Below are 21,166 nucleotides of genomic sequence, written 5' to 3' on the forward strand. Positions count from 1 at the left end.
TATACCTTAGGGGTATGCAATCAAGATGACCAACTTGCCTGTGCTTTTTTTTTTTTTTTTTTTTTTTTTTTTAAAAAAAAAAAGTTTAGGCAAATAGAATCCCTGAATTGTACTGAGATGCTTTCTTTGAGCTCCTCTAGCATTAGGAAGGAAAGGTAAGATTCACTAGTAAGACAAGCAGTAATGGATCATTTTAACAGGCTCTTAGGCACAAGCTTAGCAATACAAAGTGTGAGATGCTTAGACTTTTGAAGAACATGCAAAATATTCTTTGTCCCCACTTCATATCAGCAGTATTTTCTCACTTTAATGACTCTTGATCACCTGATCTATGCTTACTTTTGTTGTGGCTGATTAAATCAACCCTCAGTTACATAAACCTGCAGAGTTAATAGTGGCAGATATGCTCAAAAGGTGCTAGACAGTTTTAGAGCTATGCTTTTTCTGAAGATGTCAAACTTCTAATTAGAATTCAGTTTACTAACCCTGATTAAAATTCAGCAGTTGTTTTATGCATAATGTTTGTAAAAGAAGACATGTCTGTTATGTAGTGGAAAAGGAGATAAGTGGACTAATGAAATTTTGTCTCTGAACTTAAAAATTGAGGGTTCATAATTTGCATGCTCTCCAGATTAGTCATGCACACACTTTATTTCCTATTCCTTACTATGATTTCTAAAAGCTCTAAGGAAACTGCTGTGTTCAAATTAGTGTTGAACTTGAGGAAATACTGCTTTGTTTTCAGATGTTAGGCGCTATTTTGTCTAGAGTTTGTGGTGCTGGTTGTAAAACCTATACATAGATTCCATATAAGTTTCAATAACTGTTCATTTTGAAATGTGCCTTTCATGAGGATTCATTGTAGCAATGCCCACAGTGTGCTTGCAAGAGAGAAGTGTGAATAGCATTGAAAGTGCCATTGCTAGTTAATATTGTGCATCTTCCCTTTTTAGGTCAGTTTAGGTCCCCAAAATAAGTCTGGGGCAGTCATTCTTGTAGACCAAGAATTAGAGTAGCTGGGGAGTATGGGGAAAATTTTCTGTCATATTTAATTTTCTTATGAGGTACATAATTGGAGAGCTTAATGAAGATTTATAATACCCCAGCTCCTTCCATAACTTGTGATAAAAGAGACACCTACGGAGAGCCTATTTAGAGCCTCCCTGGAGGCTCTTTTGTTCCACTGACTAGGTAGCACTTATGCATTATACTTGTTTACTGTCTCAGGTGAGGTGGAAAGAGTCATGACTATTGCAGTTTTACAGAGGCAGAAGGATTTGACGGCATGTACTGTGTCACTGCTTACATCACTGTTAGAGATTAGAATAATCTCCATTCTGCAGATGCAGGATTTGAGGTTTTCTTTGCTCAGAGTAGTGTAGGAGTTCTAGTATATCTAGAAAACTCATGTATCTGTGTCTTGCAGTTAAACTTCAAAGTGATCCTTCAAGCTGGTTGTAAATGTGTAAGAAGGAGCGAAGGAAGAACATTATGAGAAAATATCAGTATTTCGTATCCTACCTTTAATAGATGAGGAAAATGAAAAATAGGTCATTGGGCTACATTATTGTGTTCTGCTGAATTGCTGCTGTTGAAGTTGGAAAAACATGAATATCAAATATTCTGCATTTTTGGAGAAGAGCAATTCTTATAATTTAAGCAAAGAGGGAATATGAGATCTGCTTTAAAGATTTGGTGAAATTTGGGGTCCCCTGCTAATCTTTACTAGGGCTTAGATTTCAGTTAGTCTCTCCCATTGCAGAATTTCAGAGATTAAGCTAGATAAGCTCCTTAATGTTCTTTAATTTAAATTAAAGGATAAAGTTTTTCCATTTAAAAGAGAAGTTGTTTTTATTGACAGCTGAAATAATATAGTACTATAGCATTGCAGAATAGAAAATAGAAAAATTGCACATCTTAGTGAATTTCCTTTATTTCAGATTAGTGTATAATATTAGTCTAAAAATAAAAGAAATATTCTATATAAATCAGAAAAAAATAGGTGTTCAACTTGACTAAACATCAAGTCTATTGTGTTTTATAATCGCTTATGTAAATCATTGTATATATGATCCCTAAATTGTAAACTCAGGTTACATTAACGTACAACATTCATAGCAAAAATTGTCAGAATATTTAGTATTTCACTAATTTCTCCTTGAAATTTACTTATGCCTTTAATAATTGCAATCATATGTTTAATTCCACTGCATATATCAGAGCTTGAAAATTCATTAACAGCTCTTGTCATATAGAATCCTTATTTTTGTATACATAACTTTTTATTGGTCAGATTGGAAAGCATTTGAATTAACATAAATTAGGAAAACAATTTTGGTAAAAGCATGTGCTTTTGATATAGGTAATAATTTGTCATTGCTACAATTAAACAGCAAGTATTCTACTTGTGTTATGTTTATGGTTTTGACTTGATGGCTACCATGCAGGTTTTTCTCTACCTCTCAAGTGGATGCATTGTATCTTAATCCTCTTCTGTGTGTATTAGCGACTATGACAATGCAATATGAAAGAAATATTTATAGATTTAATGCTTTTTGTATTGTAACTGTTACTTTTGGCTTTTCTAAGATATTTATCTTATCTTAGAATTTCTAAGATATTCTCTGTTTTCTAAGATAAATATCAAAAGGATTTTAGATTGCATAAAAGGTAATGCATTTTTTTAGATTGTATAAAATGAATGTGAGTTTGTGTTTTTAAAATGTCAGGCTTGCAATACATAGGTAGGTGTTCCTTATTTTGACCGTACTTGAGTGTAAAACCAGTAGGGACCAGTCACATTTTCTTGTCTAACTCCTCATCGTGTTCTGTCTTGAATTTTTGAAAAATTTGCTGTTAGTGGGTCAAATTCTAGATCTGTTTTGGATAAGTGTGTCTTTAATAAAGCACTACTGTTAAAAATGCATGTGTTGAAATCTAGCATGGGATATTCTATTTCTAAGAATAGAAAGTCAGTACATTTTTGTGATTGCCCCTAACCATTAAGACTGGAGGGAGGTTCTTCGAGAGAATTTCTAGCCAAGCCATATAAAGATAATCAGACACTATTCCTTTTCTTGCCACTGGCAGGCTCCTGTTCCAATAGAAAGAGAAAGGAAATTACTGTTACAATGACATGCATCTCACTAAATATTAAGTAGAAAACATCAACTGTTTGTATACCAGGCTTAATATTTTTGATCAGGCTACATGACTGCATTAATCTTATAAAGCAAAAAGATACCATTAGGCCTTAAAAGTTGCAAACTCTTCGTCACCTGGCTAATGCCAATTACATGATTAGTTGTACTGTAGTACATGGAGTCCTTGAGATATTAACCTTAAATATGTAAAGAAGCATTTTCAGGTTCAGGACTGTAAACCCCATGGAAAATATGAAAAAAACATAAGAAAAATATAGTATTTAGGCAGTCCATCAGCTCATTTCCTCATATATAATTACTATGAGATGAGTTTTACAGTATGCCTCAATTTGCTGTAAACATTATGTGATAACATCCTTTTTGGAGACTGAGTTAATAGAGCTGAAGAGATTTATCTGTGCAACGTAAATGCTAATTTATTCAACTTGTGCATGGGAAATGTGGCTCTACTGAGAAATTGATTCTGAAAATAGTTTCATAGGGTTTTGTATTTGTTTCTTGGTGACTGATTTTTCTTTATGCAATTGCATCATGCTTTTTCCTAATTTCAAGTCCATTTGGCTAACCACTCAATTTATGATGGGCAAACAAAGAATCCTTTCTTTAACTTTGAAATTTTAATAGTTGGGGAAAATGAAAGGAAAATGTGTGATTTTGGCAGGTGAATAACAAGAGATAACAAAATTTAGAGCTGAGTGTGTAAATAATGATTGCAACACATTTTCATGGGTAGAACTTTGCTTTGAGCTATAAGGAACTATTAAGTAAGGTTCCTCTTCAGCACAGTCCAGAGAACCATCAGTCCAGATTTAAATCCTTCAAAAGATGCTTAAATTAGGTTATTTTTGCTTTCAAGCCTGAACAAAAAGCTTTCTGCTGGTCTAGTCCAGAAATCTCTATACAGAGTAGATTATTCTCTGAATTAAAATCAAAATTGTATAACTTACAGGACAATGAGGTTAGCTGCCCTAGAATGTTCTTGTAAGAGTTCATTCAAACGGACTTGGCGGTAACTCTGTTTTAAAATCAAAAAATGATTCAGTTAGATCAGTGCCCCTCAGTCCTACTTAGACTGCCTCTTAACTCAAGACTTGCTGTTGCTTTAGCACCACTGGAAGTCAGGATGGCTCTGTGGTCCAAAGTGATAGAGATGGCAAAATATGAGGCTGACTCTGGAGTATGTTGCTTGTTTAGTATTGCTACCTGGGGACCAGAATTGTTGGCAACTCTCTAAGAGTTCCTAGGGGTAGAGACATTTTTATACTGGCACAGGGCCAGAACTGGATCAGACATTTTTTTTCAGTGTTCAATTGGCTATAGAGTATAGCTGCATGCAGACTCTTGTGCTATCCGTTGATGGCGGTTAATGCTAATCTAATTTGTTGGTGTCCAGCTTTCATGCCACTGGGGCTATACAGCTGTGTGTAAATAGCTGCCTTGCCACCCAGCAGAAACTCTTCCCTTAATCAAAAGAGGAGGAGGCCTCCATATTTTATAGAGTAAAAGAATTAGCTGCTTTATATATAATGTATTTGTGTGGACTTTTGTGATTTGCATAAATGTCTGTTTTCTTCGAGATTCAGTCAAGATTACAGTCATGCTCAGGCTCTCAAAGCTTTTAAAAGAAAACACAAGTCACAGAACAAAAGAATAGGGCAGAGTCGCATACAGTTTGCAGCACGGGAGACAGATGTGTCTTAAGTGAGCCAACCAGATTATTGTGTCCATTTACCAGAGAAGATAAACAGCTGTCTTTTTCCCAGTCAGACCTTAAATTTTTCTTCTGTACAAAAATTCTGCTTTCATTTTAACCCTGTGTTATATAAGTAAGAATCCTCATAATTTATTCAGTTATCTCATGAGAGTCACCTTATAACATCACCCTTTATCTCTGATGGTGCCACCTATTTTCTCCTGAATTTTAAGTGTGTTCTGATATAGTTCGTAAAGTTTCCAGAAATTACTTGCACTGAAGATGAGGGACACGCATTTTCAGGCATGTATTTGAAACTGTTTTTTGCTTGTCTTCTTTTCTAGAAAGATTTGGCATTTGCATTTTGCTGACTGCTTTCAATGTAGTTTTTGTTGTTTTGTTTGTTTGTTCTCCTCCTCCTGCTTTTTCAGTTATTGATGTGGACAAGACACAGCTTAATGATTTTCTTTTTTTGCTATTGCATCCTCACTGTTTTTGTATGTGGGTATGTATATCTGGGAGTATATTCCCATCTTTTTTGCTGGGATATTATAAGGGCTCTGATTCTCAGATTTTGATTATTTATACTGAAACTGCTTTAAAAGTTGTCTGCCTTCAGCTGTTTGTCTTAACTTTGTTGGTTATCAAATCTATAGAAAGGGTAATACAGTGAGCAGTCAGTCTGCTTTGCTGCTGCTGCAGTCTGTGGTATCGTTTGTTATCTCAAATCACCATTGATTTTTTAGCTTATGTTAATATGGCAAGCTGTGACCTCCAGCAGCTCCAAGCTCTGACTCACAATCCTTGCAGTGCTGAGGTTACCAGCACCATTAAGTGGAGATAACTACACTCTCAGTACATTCAGGTTAATCCAACAGGAACCATGAATTAGATCTCTAGATTAGTTCTCTGTGAGCTGCAGGACAAGTTCTCTTCAGGATGGCAATGCGAGAATAGTTCTTGGTATTCTGTCAGTACAGGTGTGATGAAGCCTTTGCAGCTCTGCTGAAAAGGTACATTCCAACAAAATTAAAGGGAAACACAGGCTCTAATTTGCCATGTTGATCAGGCAACATCAACCTCAAAGTGCCTCTGAAATGCAGGTAGAGCTTTTACATTGTAGGCAGGTTTAGACTTAGCTCTGCCTTTGAAGCAAGAATATGTTAAATCTCTGCTTTGGGCAAATTCAGAGAGCCAGTCATAGGGTCTGTATTCAGTTCTAAATTTCCCAAAGTAGTGAATGCTGGAATTGTACTTGCACTTTTAGATAACAATATTAGATTTTTATCTTGAAATATACACGCAGACTCTTGAGCTTGCCACTACAGCTAAAATCCTTCATTATTTTGCTCCATTTAGCAATCCTTTAGTGTTTTCCTAGAGTGTGTGTATTATTGCATAAGAAATTGTTTAGAGCTGCATGGATGGATATGTCTACCCTGCCCTTTTAGAAGTTTCAAGCTCTAAAACAACAAAGCAATTTAATAAAGCAGAGCAGAGCTCACTAGCTGAAGCTCAGCACAGTACTCTATGGCTTCTGGTTTAGAGCTGGCTTTAATCTGGCAAACTTCAGGTGTGGGCTGACCTTGTTCTCATCAGTCTGGAAGATGCCATGTAGAAATACCTATAGAGTGCTCCAAGTGCGGTCTTATGCAGTGCTGAATAATGCAATCGTACTATACCTCTGAAGTGTTTACAATAAAAATCCAATTTCTGAATATCAAAGGCAGGTTCATGCATGTCATGTGTTTCTAATTCTGTATCTGTTTTTTCCACATTTTCTTACTAATTACTTCAAACATTTAGTCTATGTTGTAAGAAAAGGTGTGAGTATAAAAAGGTAGGCAAGGCTTTACCTTCTCCTTGAATGCTTCCAGCTCTGCATCTGTAATTTTCCATGGAGTCTCTTGCTTTAATTTCTCAGCAGTTGTTATATCTTTGCAGCTTTCATGGAGGCGATATGGTTCAATCATCTCTTCAAAGAATTTCCAGCTGAAACAGGAATTACAAAGGAGGTCTTACTGCAGGATACTAATATACTATTTCATGTGTATGGCAGGCCTTGTTGACTACAGAACTGTAACTGAAAAACATGCAAAATATTTGACTGTTTTGAACTACATTGTTCTGTCTGTACTAGTTTAATATGTTGAGGTTATATGAGGATAAAGACAGCATTTGGCCTATTGCAGCAAATTCCCTGCAACTATATTTTCCTGGTTGTAGCATAGATACTGAAATAAGTACTATAGTAACTCAAAAACGCAGTATATTGGTTACTAGTCAATATGGGACTCCTTATAAATACTGAGTTGTCATTCAGATTGCTCAAGTTAACGCTAAAACAAAGACTTGACCGATATGACTGTCACAGTGAAACTGTATCTCCCGTAGCAAGGGTTTGAAAGAAATGCTGTAGGGTTTTTTGGTTTTTGTTTTTATTTCTTTTTCCTAGTTGAGGCTCAGATCTGTGTTCATTCTTCATACATATTTTCTCTGTAAATTTTGGGTTGTTTTTTAAAGCTTTGACTGACATCATCCAGATAAGTTTATTGTCCTTCCATGCTTCCCTGCTTGTCCCTTTGCTGGAGACTTCCACCATGCCACAGTGACCTTAATTTAAGGCTTCCCTTTCATATTAATGCATGTCTGTTTTTTGTAGCTCTTCGTATGGCTAGGCCTCATTGTGAAGGGACATGCGAGGCCTAGGCACTGGTCTGACTTTGCTGTGTGGCCAACAAGCCCAGAGCAGGGATAAAGCCTGGGTCATACAGCCTTTTACATTGCCATTGCTAAGTTGACAGCTTTTCCACATCCTCAGTGCCTATTTCCATATGTAAAATAGTGATAGTCCCCTTAGTGAAATAAATGGATGCCAGCTGGGAGGGAAACACAGTGGTCTAGCAAATGTCTAGTCACAATATTCACTTGTTACGTTCTGCAGGTGCTGATGTAGCAAATGCTTTTTATGTTAATGTCAAATACGAATTGTGTTCTAATTTTTAAGGCGTGCACATTTCTTTCAGCTTTTTGCATTGTGAAATAATTGCTTAGTATTGGAAAAAAGAGGAAGAAATCATATTCTTCACAACTGTTTGTATAGTTAAAATATTGGGGTATCAAAAGCGGACTAATAAAAAGTGGACTTTAGCTATTTGTAAGTACCTGGTAATAAAATATTTATATGGTTTAAATTTTATCTCCTAGCTAAAAATCTCCGATACATTGTGGAAACACTAGTGAATATGCTACTAGTTTTACAAAGTTGCAGGGGAGGGAATAGAGTGCCAGTGGGATTGAAAGAATAGCCTGAGGCTGCACTGACATGCGGAAGAAGGGCTGGGAGGAGCCTTTGACTACCATATCTGCAAGTATTGAATATGGGGGAGTAGGGGATGGGATGGAAGAATATATGGCAAAGCAAGACTGTTTTCAGTGGATTTTTAAGACCAAGAGTGATACTGTGAGCTGTATGGGGATTCAGTTGCTCCCTGATCAAAGTACTATATGCTTTTCTGTGAACAAGGCAGAAGAAATAGTCTATTTCTGTAAAACTGTGCTTTTGAAAGCAGGTAGTCTTGAAGAATTTGAATGACCTGCAGTGCCTACATTGCGCAGAAACAGAAATTCAGAGGTAAGGGAATGCTCCTCACTCATTAGCAAAAGAGAAGGTGTATTTGCCTGCCACACTGGGTTTCTCTACAATGGATTATGAAACAAGGGCCTTCTCTACTATGTGAGCAGGGAGGTTGGACTAGGTGATCTCCAGAGGTCCCTTCCAACCTTAGTGATTCTATGATTCTATGTGGAAGGATATCATTATCTAGATTGTCAAAATACAAACCTAAAAAACAAGGGGGAAAACTTCTTAATATGCTGTGAAGACTAAAATGTTTAATAGTGGCATGGATCTGAACATATCTAACACACTTGGAGATGAAGCTGAGTACTGTTTCTAACTCCCTCACCTAAGAGCATTTATTCTGTACATGAGTTAACTTTTAAAGATATGCAGTTGAACCTTCATTATTTTTGAGTGATGGGAGAGTGCTGTATTGTCCTCATGGGAAGGAGGAGCATGCATGTGTTTGGCCTGAAAAATGTTAAGTTTCTGAATGCCTAACATGATAAAACGCAGAAGACCAAGTCAGCTGCGAAAGTAGGTCTATGAAGGAACTGTGGCTGAACAGTACAATGAAATGAAGGCTACTGCAACTTAGACATTAAAAGCCATCATAAAATGATGCTCATAAAATTTAGTGACTCCTGTCTATGATGTCTAATTAGTTTTTGGATGAAAATTAAGTCTTATCATCACAACACAAAGAAAAAGGCTGCCTATAGTTCTGACCCTTTGAACTGTGATTAAAAAAAATTTTTTTCCCCTCTGCTCGAGATTCTTGGAAAATAATTGCCGTAAAATCGCTGTGTTATTATCCTTTGATTCTTTTATGATCGGTATAAAGAAACAAACTCCTGATAAAGGGCTACTGCTAAATAATGGATTTTGGTAATGTTTCTTACCTCTCTTTGCTGGGCTTCATGTTGATATCACAAACAATATTAATGTCAGCAAATTTTATTCTGAATTTACTTAGAAGTGAAGCCATCCTGAAAACGAGAGAACATTTCATCACTATGTTTTTGAGTGCCTAGAATCAAAGAGTACTCATTTGTGAGTTAAGATATCAAATGCAATTGTGTCATTAACTATATGACAAATTACTTCATATGCTTTAGTGTTTCGGTTTCCAATTACACAACCAGATTGGTATGATTGCTGCAGTATAACTCATTTAACTGAAGATCAGTGAAAATCACAAAAAAGAAAATGAAAATGTGAAAATCACAAAAATTGACAGAGGGAAAAGTGTTTACATTTTAGGAAGAAAGGGTACTTTGATCAAATATTTGCAAAGGCTTGAAATATAAAGGAATGTATTAAAGCACTGTAGGACAGAAATCCCCAATACTTTGCGAAGGTTTCTGTTACTCTATTACTACACAAATTCTGTGCACAGAGTACATACAACACCAGCAGTGTATACATTGGTGAAAATTTGATCCAGAAAGTTCATGTATAATATACAACTATTTTTTTTCGTGTATGAATTTATACTGTTTTTGTTCTTACCCAGTTATCGGGAGGAATGCTTTAGAGTTTTGTTTGTGAGTTTGTGCTCAGATTGCAGGGTGTTAGGTCAGTTCTACATTTGGTTCAAGTATGGTTGGGAACTTTTTTTGTATGCAAACTTTGGAATTTGAAAAGCTCAAAGTTCCTAAGAGCAGACCATAATAGAAATTCATTTTTGCTTATGATTTGAATTTATATTTAATTTTATTTTATAATAAGAATGCAGTATTTATGTAAATCTTGAAGTCTTTGGGACAATAGCTATTCTGAACTCCAAGAAGAGCCATGTCTCAGCTGCTATGGAAAGGTTTTAGTATTGGGGAATTACACATTAGCAAAAGTCTAGATTAATTTTATTTCTGAATTGACAAATACAATGGATGGAATTGTGCTTGGATGTTCTGGTAGATCTGTCTAGGGAACAGAATAGCTAACTGCCCTCTGGATTTGTCTTTCTGAGGCTGTTGTGTATGATGAATATTCTGCTGAGGAAGACTAATGTTTAGATTAAAATATATGTGTTTGTTTTTCTTGGTGACAAACTAGGTCATTGTCAATTATACTGACAACACTGTTCACGCAGGATTAGATTTTGGCTTTTGTAGAAAAAGCAGTGATTAGGGATACTGGAACTACATGTATAAAGGCCTGTGTTTTAACAAATCCCATTTGATGTCAGATTCTCTTGCTTTCTCTCTAGGTGAAATTCAGTGCCTTATGTTCAAATCCCAGATCCAGAAGCCAGTTGCTGCCCTGAACAGCCAAGCTTGGGCAGATTCCTGACTGTGGGAATAGAGAGCACTTCTATTCAGCCCCTGGAGGAGCTGCACAGCTGTTTTTAATCATAAGAATGGTTTGTACAAACACTTGTAAATCTCTTCTACCTAAGTGTGGCAACATCTGGGTAATCCTTATACAGTCCACAACAGAGTATGGAGAGACCTGTAAAACTTTATGCCTTATGTGAAAGCACAAGCTTATGAAAGCTTCCCTGTGGAAAGCTGCCTTTGTGAGGCACCGTATTGTAATTCTGTTGATACTGGCTAAATTCTAATTCCTGTCCTTGCGCCCATCTTGGCTATTTTCCACTGAAGTTTAATTAGATATGTTGTTTTTAACTTGGTGCATATTTAAGCAGCTACCATTCCAAGCTACCTGTGGTGATGAAATGACTATTCCTCTAGTGTGTAAAGTGCTTTGGAAGAAAAAGTCCTATATATAGTGATGATGATGAACTTGTGGTTAGCACCTTTGTTTTGCTTGAAGGCAAACATTGATTAAGAAATATAAACTTTTTAGAAAAGATAAATAAAATCAGCTTGGTCTTAAGTTCTTTACAGTTTACCAAGATTAATTGTATTTATATGGGCTGTCTGTCTATGGTATGTGCATCTGAGAAGCAGTTTTACTTACTGTTAACTGGATAGTCTTGTGTAAATCCCATAAAGCTAATGATATTTTCATTTAAGACTGCAGAACATTCTTCTCAGAGAAGGGAGTATGAGCTGTTAATGAGACAACTTGTTGGCTATGAACTTCCTATGCTAATTACTATTTACACTGATCCTTAGGGCCATGCCATGAGTTCGACACCTTCATGTGATGTACATCTTTTTTTAAAAAAATCATCCACAGTGCAACAAGCCAGTTGTAGTGAGAATTCCAAGCTTTCTGCTATACATGTCTTATATTCAACATCAATTCAAGTTCTTTAAACAGTGATTAAAAATAGTTATATTTACACCAGTTTTTCTTCTTCGATTCTATTGACTTTTCCTCCAGTAAAGATCCTTAATTTGCAACTTCTCCACTTCTTTCTGATAGTTAGAATGTAAGGAATTAGGATTGTTAGACCTGGAAGAATATACAAAATGTATGGAGATCAAATTAGTGCATTGTATGGTAAAAACAAAACAAAAACTCCATCCTTCACATTGGCCATGTTGGACATACCTTTTTGTCTGGCTTAAATATTTTAAGATAAATTTAACTACATAATCTGAATGCCAGCAGTTTTGTGCAGGTTACCAAGTACATTTTTGTGCTTGGTAGCACAGAAATCTCTCGTATTTGAATTCCTTACCTCCATCATCAAACAGCCACCAAACGTCAATTGTACCTTTTCCTTGCTTCTTTTTAAACTGAATGCTGGCTTCTAGCAGCTTCTGATTGAATTCACCCACGTGCATTGACTGTATTGTGTTAATGGTGCTCTCTACAGTGAGAAATAAAAATGCGAAAGTTAACTGAAAAGTGAAGCAACAGGGAGACAGGTGAATAATAAAGCTTTAAGAGAATTCCCCCCAATCCCCTGTTCATTCATCTTGAGTGGGGAAAAACACATTATTTGATACAAAACAATGGAGTGAAGATTAGTAAAATTTTATCTGCTCTTACTATAATTTGCCTCTTACTTATGAACAAACAATATGTTTATGACTTTATCTATATAATATTCAAAAACAATGGATAATTCTCATAATTTGGCATGTTTGTATGATATTCACCATTGTTAATTGTATTGAACTAATTGAAACCTCAATTTGTGAACAGTTCTGTATATTTGGTAAATTGACTTACAGGAATCAAATTGGCTGCTATCTTCATAAACAACAAGAAAACACCTCCCAGAAATATATCATAGTATTTTGTGTATCACTTGGCTCCCGATGAGGAACTAGGAAGCAACCTCTTTGATTGCTATCACATGCATCTGCTCTCTTTCATTTGACCATCGTGTTAAAAAAATTCAGCAGGTGTATAAATGTTTGCTTTAAGGCCAATATTTTGGATACTTTTAAACAAGATATTGAAGGTGCAGTGCCCAATTTGTTTCTGATATATTTTCTATACACTAAATCTGCAAAAAATTAACTGTACAGATACTGTGAGCTTCTAGTATACTGGTACACACAATTTCAACAGGAACTAAAGCTTCTGAGCTTAAATAGTACTGTGTCATTAAATTGTAATATTAAGAGTTACCTCATTTTCTATTCTCTGGATCTTATTAACTAACCTAAAATTCACCGAAACATAAGAAAACAATTAGGAAATGTCTGATAGATCTTTTTTTAAGTAATGACAATTTATGTTTGTGTGCTTTACAAGCTTATCTATCTATTGTAAAATACAGACATCCCTAAAATGTATGGTTATGGAGGGCAAAGCTAATGAGGTACAGTGAGAACACAAGCGGAACTAAGGCTAGAAGGCAGAAAACATAAGCATATATGGCAGCTGCCCTGTGCTTGAGAGGGTGTTTGTGTTAATTGAAAATACACTTTGCTGCTTGCTATTTGCTTGGCTGGCTTTAAAATGTACCTTCTTGCCTGTGTGCTAACAATATCACCTTCCATTCCGTCTTCTAAAGCCTGTGGCTTTATTACTGCTTTTCTTTCAATGATTTCAAAGAGATGGTGTCAGAGCAGCATTTAAAATGGAGCAGACAGGCTTCTCTAGAGGTTTTGCTCTAATCTACGAGGTTCTGAAAACGCTTTGTTCAGTTTTCCAGTATTCCTACAGTGTGGGCAAGATAGTTGTAGCACACTTATTGACTATCCTCTGCAGTTCTAGCATCTGTGCTGGACGATGTGACAGCTCTGGGGAGGATGAATGTATAAGCAAAATGGAGAGGCAGGGATATTTATTAATATCATCTGTCTCATATATAGAGCCAAAATGTGCAATATGCATTTCCTTTATGCCTTTCTGAACTAAATTGAAAAGGGTAGTTGAAGCAAGGGTGTATGTTTTTGTTGTATTTGTTATAAAAATATATTCTACTGCAAAAATGAACTGAGGTCTACCAAGTAAAGAAGAATGACATTTATGTTTCCAGTCTGTAGATCATTTTGATACCCATGAGAGTTGCATGCACAGCTAGATGTAATAGTCTCTGCAAGTGAAAATTCTGAAAATACTTGTCTGCGTACAAACACAGCTTCAGGTGGGTCGTTATCATTACAGCCTAGCAATTGTGAAATGAAACCTTTAATTCTATCTATACTTCTGTGTCATTTTACTATATGGAATGTGTAATTTTGATGCCATCACCTATATGTTTAGGTTATGCATTAATTAGTTATTTTACAGCTTGCTGTATGTGTATTTTAGTGCTTTTACTACCTTCATTTGTGTTTTTTTAAAATGAAATCATGTTTAGAATCTAGAGCTGTATTACCACTTTTACCTGATTTCCAGCAGGATACTGTTTTTGTGTGTGAATGTTAAGTGAGATTGCTTGTTCCCTGAATGTTGTGTATACATCCTGATTTCTTATTTTAAAGGTGAAAAAGAGGCCTCTGTTTAAAAATGAAAAATAGCTTATTTTTTTAAAAAGACTTTTTCTGTGTCCATCTAACATTAATAACCACAAGCTATTTTTGACAAATAGATTTTGAATAAGCAGGATTATGAGCCTCATCTAACTTTTGTCATACCAGGTAGAGTCTCTGACCAGCAGAGGACGCTCACTCTATGCCCCATGACAAAGTCATGGTCAACTAAGGCAGGTGTGCATAGGGTTAGCTCTCTTGTTCCAGAGGCTTCTGGGTGGCTCTTGTTCTTTGGCTTTAGAGTTAAAATCCAGTTTGTATATCAGTGAAAGTACAATGAGTTGAAGGATCGGGGCGGGGGGGGAGAGAGAGTGCTCGTTGCAGGACTTACCCTTTTTTGTTTCATGTTTTGAGATACTGAATTTGCTGGCTTTTCTGAAGAATCCACGGATACCATGTTTTCCTTCTTCAAATTCATTATCTCTAATGGTAGCTTCTAGTGCCAATCTCTCCTGCTCCAGCTTCTCTAATTCCTCTGTATATGGGGAATAAAGTAAGGGAACTGGTGACACATCACTTGCTATTTTAAACTAAATCACTTATTGAAATAATGGTGATGTTGTAATTGCTGTTGTGGCACTTAGTATATAATGTGAAGCTGCCAGGAGAAGAGCTCTTAAATGCTTTTCCATTGCAAACTGGTAGGTAGCAGGAAGCTGAATTCTTCTCTCAGCTCTAATTTAGGGTGCTCAGGCTGTCACGGCAATGGCATGTACTACTGTGCTGGTCAGCTGCTCTTAGACTTCCTTTTTTTTTTTTAATCAGATCAGATATGGGAGAATTACTGTATTTTATAGTTACATCAGATTTTACCTGTCTAATTTTTTTTGTTTGTTTTTTTTGTCCCCCCCCCCCCCCCCCCCCCCCCGCCAAAGAGTATGAAATTTGCTTTCTTAAAGCGAGAAGCTGATATATCAAGTCCTTTCTTTAGGGCACCTACTGCTGCCTTTGAAATTTGTGAAGTGTGCTCTTTGACATCCACTGGCAGAGTACAAGACATTAATTTATGAACAGAGGACATGATTTTCTTGATAGTTGTTTCTTGATCTTTGGACTTTGAAATTCTCAGAAATATATAAGGACACTGAATACATGATCAGTGTCTATGCTGAAATATTTCAGTATGTTTTAATATGTTTTTTTCAGTGTATGCTGCAAAGATGTAAGATTTAGCTAAACAATTCTGTAAATTCAGTAATACAAATGAACAGATCTATCTTGGCAATATTAGCTGCCTCCTGAGAAAAAGGTACCATATACTGCTAGGAAATATGTTATGGTGAGGTGTCAATTAGTGTGATATAGTCATTTGCCTTCATTCATAAGGAAACCTTTATTCAAAAGGAAAAATTTTATTTGAGTGAGGCATGGACTAAGAGCGAAATAAATTCATTTAGTTTTTTTTTTTTTTTTTTTTTTAAAAAACCCTCTCATCTGCTATAATTAACTCTTGGCACTCTCAATTACTATAATTTCTTTTACTTAGAATTCAGATTGACAACCAGGTGCTTCTGATTATTAGAGATGATGATAGCCACTAACTTAATAGCTGTTCAGAACTAAAATTTCAGTTTCTCTCATAAGCAAGAGTAATAGAATACAATGATCTTTTCCCGATTTTAATCAGTTTCTGACTTATATAGCATGCAAAGAGGTAGGCAATTCTCCCTGAGGTACTGGAGGGGGGAGAGAGGGGAAGGAGAGATTAGTTTGGATTTTTTTCTCAAATCCCTTTAGTATTGCACTATAGTTCTCCATGCAAATAAAGCTACCAGGGAGTCTGCCAGATAAATATTCATCTATCCTTATTTTTTAAAGGAGTTGCTGAAGCCTTTTAATCCTTAAAGGTGATTTGCTCTGGGGGGTTGCCCAATCCTATAATCTATCTTATTTTTAATGGGGAGTTAATTTTTATTTTAACTGAGTAAGAGGGTTACATTCTTCTAGGTTTTCTTCCTAATAGTCCTGAGAGCAGCCTGTGTCTCGGGGATGCTGCAGAGAGAATTGGGAGGCAAATTTACAGCAGGCGGCAGCAAAGAGTCACCGTTCTTCTTTCTTACTGCTGCGTATGTTCCTTGTCTATAGATTTTATCCAATTCATTTAAAACATACAAAGCCTCTCTGGAAAGGAGGACATGGGACACTAGGTAAAATTTCCAGGTTTAGGTTGAATCTGTCTCAAGTGCTCAAACTTAATGAGAAGTGGGAAAATTATCCTACTGAAAATCTTGAGAATTGTTCGGATGGAGTTTTATGTGGAGTCATTCCCTTCCTAGGGTCCCTGAGAAAGTGGCAAGACACTTGTGCCCTAAAAGGGAAAAGGAAAAACAAAGGCAACAGTTGTATGTAGATCTCGGAAGCCCTTTGTTTAGATGCAGTCACCTGCATGCTTTCCTCTTACCTTTTTACCAGGATAGCACATCTCCCTGAACTGTCATGGTATGGTGGAAGATTTTTTTTTCCTCCCTGCTAATATACTCACCACTAATCTGAGGAAAAATTAACAAAAAGATGAAAAGGAGAACTCAACGTTTTCTGTGGTTTCAACATGTTTGCATAGGTGGGAACTTACTGGGCTACAGCATTTCAAAGAGGCTATACAGAAAGTGGCGATTTCCCAATTCCCACTTGTCCAAGAGATCTCACGTAAGTGGAATGAGAAAGATAGTCCAAGGACAGGGAGGAAACATGCTCCAGAGTGACTGGTTACAGTGCCTCTGCAAGATTTTACTGCTTTAGCCCATGCCTGTGCTGGAAGTGCTTTGGGACTTGTGTTCTTTGGAGTGCAGAGCTTCTTACTCTGTGAGGTTTGGCCACCTTCAGCCCCTGTCAGCGAGCATCCTGCTTCAGCAAGGATTTTGGGCAGGGCTGAAATTTACAGGGCAGATGCAATGTGTTCTTGTAGAAGTTACAGGTCTTGGAACTATGCTAGGTACCAGATTGTGATTCTAAGAGATTATTCAGAGTCTTCCTCCTGAAAGGGAAGTAGTCTGTGCTAGCCATTTCACAATTATGTCTCACTTATACCTTTCAGTTGGTAGCTGAAATTTTTGATATCCCTTTCATTAATTGTGAAAAATAGTTGCATATTATCTTCTAGCTTCTGGACACTTTACGTTTAATTTCCTTGATCATGGAATCTCTAAGGAATACTTGGCTAAATTAATGTGTTTGGAAACAAGGATGGAAAAACAGTTTGTTAACTAAGCATGTAACCAGTATGGATATTAAATAGAATTCTATTAGTTGGTTGCTACATACCTTGGACCTGGAGGACTTGAGATATATCAAATCCTTGGCTAATTCTGACGATAATCATGCCAAGCTCAAAATCAAATGCATCACTGAAAAAGGAGGGGGGAAAAAAAAGATATGAAAGGATACCCCTTTTACCAATGAATGCTGACCTGAGAAGATCAATAGAAGTGTTAGTGCTCACTGGCAGGTGTTATTGCTGTGTACAGGACTGCTCTGGGTAAAATTTTAGGAGGATTAAGCAAAGTCCTACAAACTTTATTTTGCCATAGAAGAGGTGCCATTGGGCATGGGAATAGATAGACTATTGGTGAAATAGGTGGTCTTTCTATGAAAACACTTTTAAGTAGTAGGTTGCCATTAGGTAATTATTTTTATAGTCTATGAGGAAATAAAAACTGAGTGGGTTTGATCATCTTTAGCTTGTTGCGGCTTTACAGGCAGATTTTCAGCAAGAATCTGTGAAGCCTGTTTTTGAATTACTGTTTCATAGCTAAATCTCAACCTACGGAGCTGCTGAGCATTAGGTGCACATGAGATCTGAAGCAAGATTCTTCCTCTATCGCATTGGCTTAAAAGAAGAATTCCGTGATGTTCTCATATTCCCTAAGTGTGTACATTAAAGTTGTTTTTCTCTGTGCTTCTGCCTGCAAAAAATGGGGAAACAGTTCTGCAAAAGCACTGCTGACAGCAGTGCAACTTCTTTCTGTATCAAGCCACCTCAACTCTGACAATGCCGGATGTTTACTGAGAGCATCTTACTAGGAGTGTGAAGCCAAGGAGTCTTTTTTAATGTGCAGAAACCTCTGCACTTGTGAATCCAGATCTCTAGGTGATTTCTTACATAGTTTCTACATATTCTGTAGGGAAATGCTATAATCTAGTCTAAAGGAAGTGGGGAAAAAAAAACATGCTGAACTGTGACTTACTGTATAACGCCCACATAGTTCTCAACTTGTGTATCTGTAGCATTTCTCCAGTCCTTCTTGAATCCAATCACCAAGGTATTTGGTTTCATTCTCCCCAAGCCTGAGGCCTATCAATATTAAAACACTGCTTTTGATAAAGTACACACACATGTTCTTACTGTAAATGAGAAATAATGGCAAAAGATAACCGAAGTAATGTTCTGGAGACGCTTACAATGGGATTGCATTTCATGAATGTCCTTCATGCCCATACCCAGGCAGAAAGTGGAAAGATTAGCTCTAAATCATCCCAACTATAAATGATTTTTAGATGACAGAAATGTAATTTTGCTAAATTAACATTCATTTGCATTTCTTCTGACATGCTCTCATTAAAATGGTTCAATAACTTGGAATCAAGAGAGAATTCAAGCATTGTTTGTATGCTTATACTAACATAATAACATAAAGCTTTTATCAGATTTGGAATACTCAATAGTGTCTGAGGTGTCTCTTAAAACAGATAGGCAGAGAATGAGGAATGGATACCCTCCTAAGAATAACTGTTTTGCCTTATTTTAGAAATGGTTGTTTTATTTGTATTATTCTTTCCAGAAGATTATCCAAAAGTAGCTGAGCATAGTTTAAAGATAAATTACAGTTTATTAGAATTTAGAAAGAATAAATGGTTTTTTTGTATACTAGATTGCAGCCAAAACTGGATGTGGGTGCTAAAACTTTAACTAAAAGGTAAGAGATACCAGATCTGAATTCAGCAAACCTAATTTTCATATAAACCTTAATATTCAATGTATTAGGAATCATGGGGAGGAGACCCACAAGTACATAGCTTGTCAAGTTATTACACATCTTTTTTTTTAATACTAGCAAAAAGAAAATGGATAACAACTATTGGAATCTTGTTTTATTCATTTTTTTTCCTAGTTGGGCTGATCCTCTCATCTGCTGGAAGTGAACTATCTGTGGTCCAGTGATAGTGTTTAAGTAGTAATGGAAAAGAAGAGATCGTCAGACTATTATAGTTCTCCAGAATGTCAGAAGGAACTCCTACTGAGACAATTGGTAAACTCAAGGTAAAATATCCATGCCAGGCTTTGATTAAAACAAAGGGATCTTTTTTATTATTTCATCTTGCTCAAGTGTACCATCTGTTCAGCAAGCATACTAGGAGCCCTAGTATGCTACCAGTAGGTGACTATTACCCAGAGTGTTTAGTTGATTCTCTGCTGTCTCAGCTTGCATGAATGTCTTTTCAACGCTGTATTTTGTGCAAAGGATGGGAGTTCTCTCCACATTTTGCCTCAGCACATGTACATTTAAGTATTCATGTATTTGTGAGAGGGAAATGGGAAATATGAAAACAGTGCCTCTGTATGACCTTCATTAAGGCCATTTTAAATGGACTGTTGGAAACTGCTGTATCTTTAGAGTAATAGAAAAATACAAATGACTTTCTTTGGATGGCCTTCTCTCTGCAAAACCATAGGCTTATAAATTTTCAGTTTTTAGTGATTGCAAAATTTTTCTCAATTATTTAATATCAAGCAATAGATTAAAGTGCACCAAGTATTGGCTGCACAGACATTCATATGTTGCCCTACAGGTGCCTCTCTTTATATAATAGCCTGTATTTTTTATTTAGGAGAGAATCAGTCTGCTTGATAATTCTGTAGACCAGAACCAGATCTGTTTATGAAATAACCTGTAATATAAATGTATGTACCCAAAGCATGCCCCTCTCTATTTATAACATTTTCTATTTATACGTAGGACTTCTTAACGAGTGAGCAATAATGCTTTACATAGAAGAGTGTTACATCAAAGAATCCCTCTGTGTTCTGTAAACAAAAAGCTTACTTGAAGGAGACTTTTGACTCCATCTCTGAAGCTGTCAGCTGCCACTGCGGCATAAAAGGCTTTTCTTTTGTTCTTTGTAAGCCAGGCCTGCTTTTCTGCCATGCCAGTGTTCATCTCCTTAACACACAGCTTGCGTGGTCCCTGCATGATATGGTAAAATACTATTAAGAAGGCTTTGTATTATACATCACACTGTGACTTTGAAGGAGTTACCTTGTCTGCTGTGGGAGCAAAGGGAGAGAGTCAGAAAAATACTTTTCCAAAAAGAGTCCACAGAGATTCAACCCTTTGAAAAGAACCGTGCTGCTAACATAATTCACATTCTGTTCGAGAGGGCTGAGGCTGTTAATGCTACTTAAATATGGTGGTTCTGACAAGAAAGAAGGACTACTCTGGATTGTAACATCTTAGAAAAATATCTAAGGTATGATGAAGCATCTCAGAGTGAATAAACTCCCCCACCCCCGACTTGACTATGTAAGTAAGGCTCAGCAGGTCTAAATATACATTACATATATACATAAATACACATTAAGCTACTATCTACTAGTAATAAGAAAAAAGGATTGTTGCCATGCAATTAAAGATGCAAATGTTTTTGTCAGCAGGACTTTCCAGTGGTCATTTGATTACCTCACAATTTCGTTAGCCAGAATCCATCATCTGTATATCCAAGACACAAGACAGATGATACGCTGACATTATAGTGGGGAATGGGTTAGCTTTGGGTCCCCAAAAGACCTGCCCTGGGGAACATCGCTAATTACTACAAATACAATCTAATGCTGATGCCTATG

The 21,166-nt window shown here is 36.4% G+C and overlaps 1 protein-coding gene across 2 annotated transcripts in view; it reads right to left on the bottom strand.

Annotated features, from left to right (window-relative positions):
* Nucleotides 1-2,958: 2,958 nt before the first annotated feature.
* The window catches only part of SLC12A1 (solute carrier family 12 member 1), a 47,091-nt gene continuing 28,883 nt past the window's right edge, over nt 2,959-21,166 (bottom strand). For both annotated transcript variants that reach the window (XM_062583365.1, XM_062583364.1), the window contains exons 17-26: nt 20,370-20,510; nt 18,513-18,619; nt 17,590-17,672; nt 14,660-14,803; nt 12,075-12,206; nt 11,734-11,845; nt 9,382-9,468; nt 6,714-6,849; nt 4,112-4,179; nt 2,959-3,094 (exon numbers count right to left, since the gene is read on the bottom strand). In XM_062583365.1, the coding sequence (XP_062439349.1) occupies nt 2,959-3,094; nt 4,112-4,179; nt 6,714-6,849; nt 9,382-9,468; nt 11,734-11,845; nt 12,075-12,206; nt 14,660-14,803; nt 17,590-17,672; nt 18,513-18,619; nt 20,370-20,510 (1,146 nt within the window). The remainder of the gene's footprint in view (nt 3,095-4,111; nt 4,180-6,713; nt 6,850-9,381; nt 9,469-11,733; nt 11,846-12,074; nt 12,207-14,659; nt 14,804-17,589; nt 17,673-18,512; nt 18,620-20,369; nt 20,511-21,166) is intronic.

This window comes from Rhea pennata, chromosome 10 (assembly GCF_028389875.1).
Source record: "Rhea pennata isolate bPtePen1 chromosome 10, bPtePen1.pri, whole genome shotgun sequence".
Taxonomy (NCBI): domain Eukaryota; kingdom Metazoa; phylum Chordata; class Aves; order Rheiformes; family Rheidae; genus Rhea; species Rhea pennata.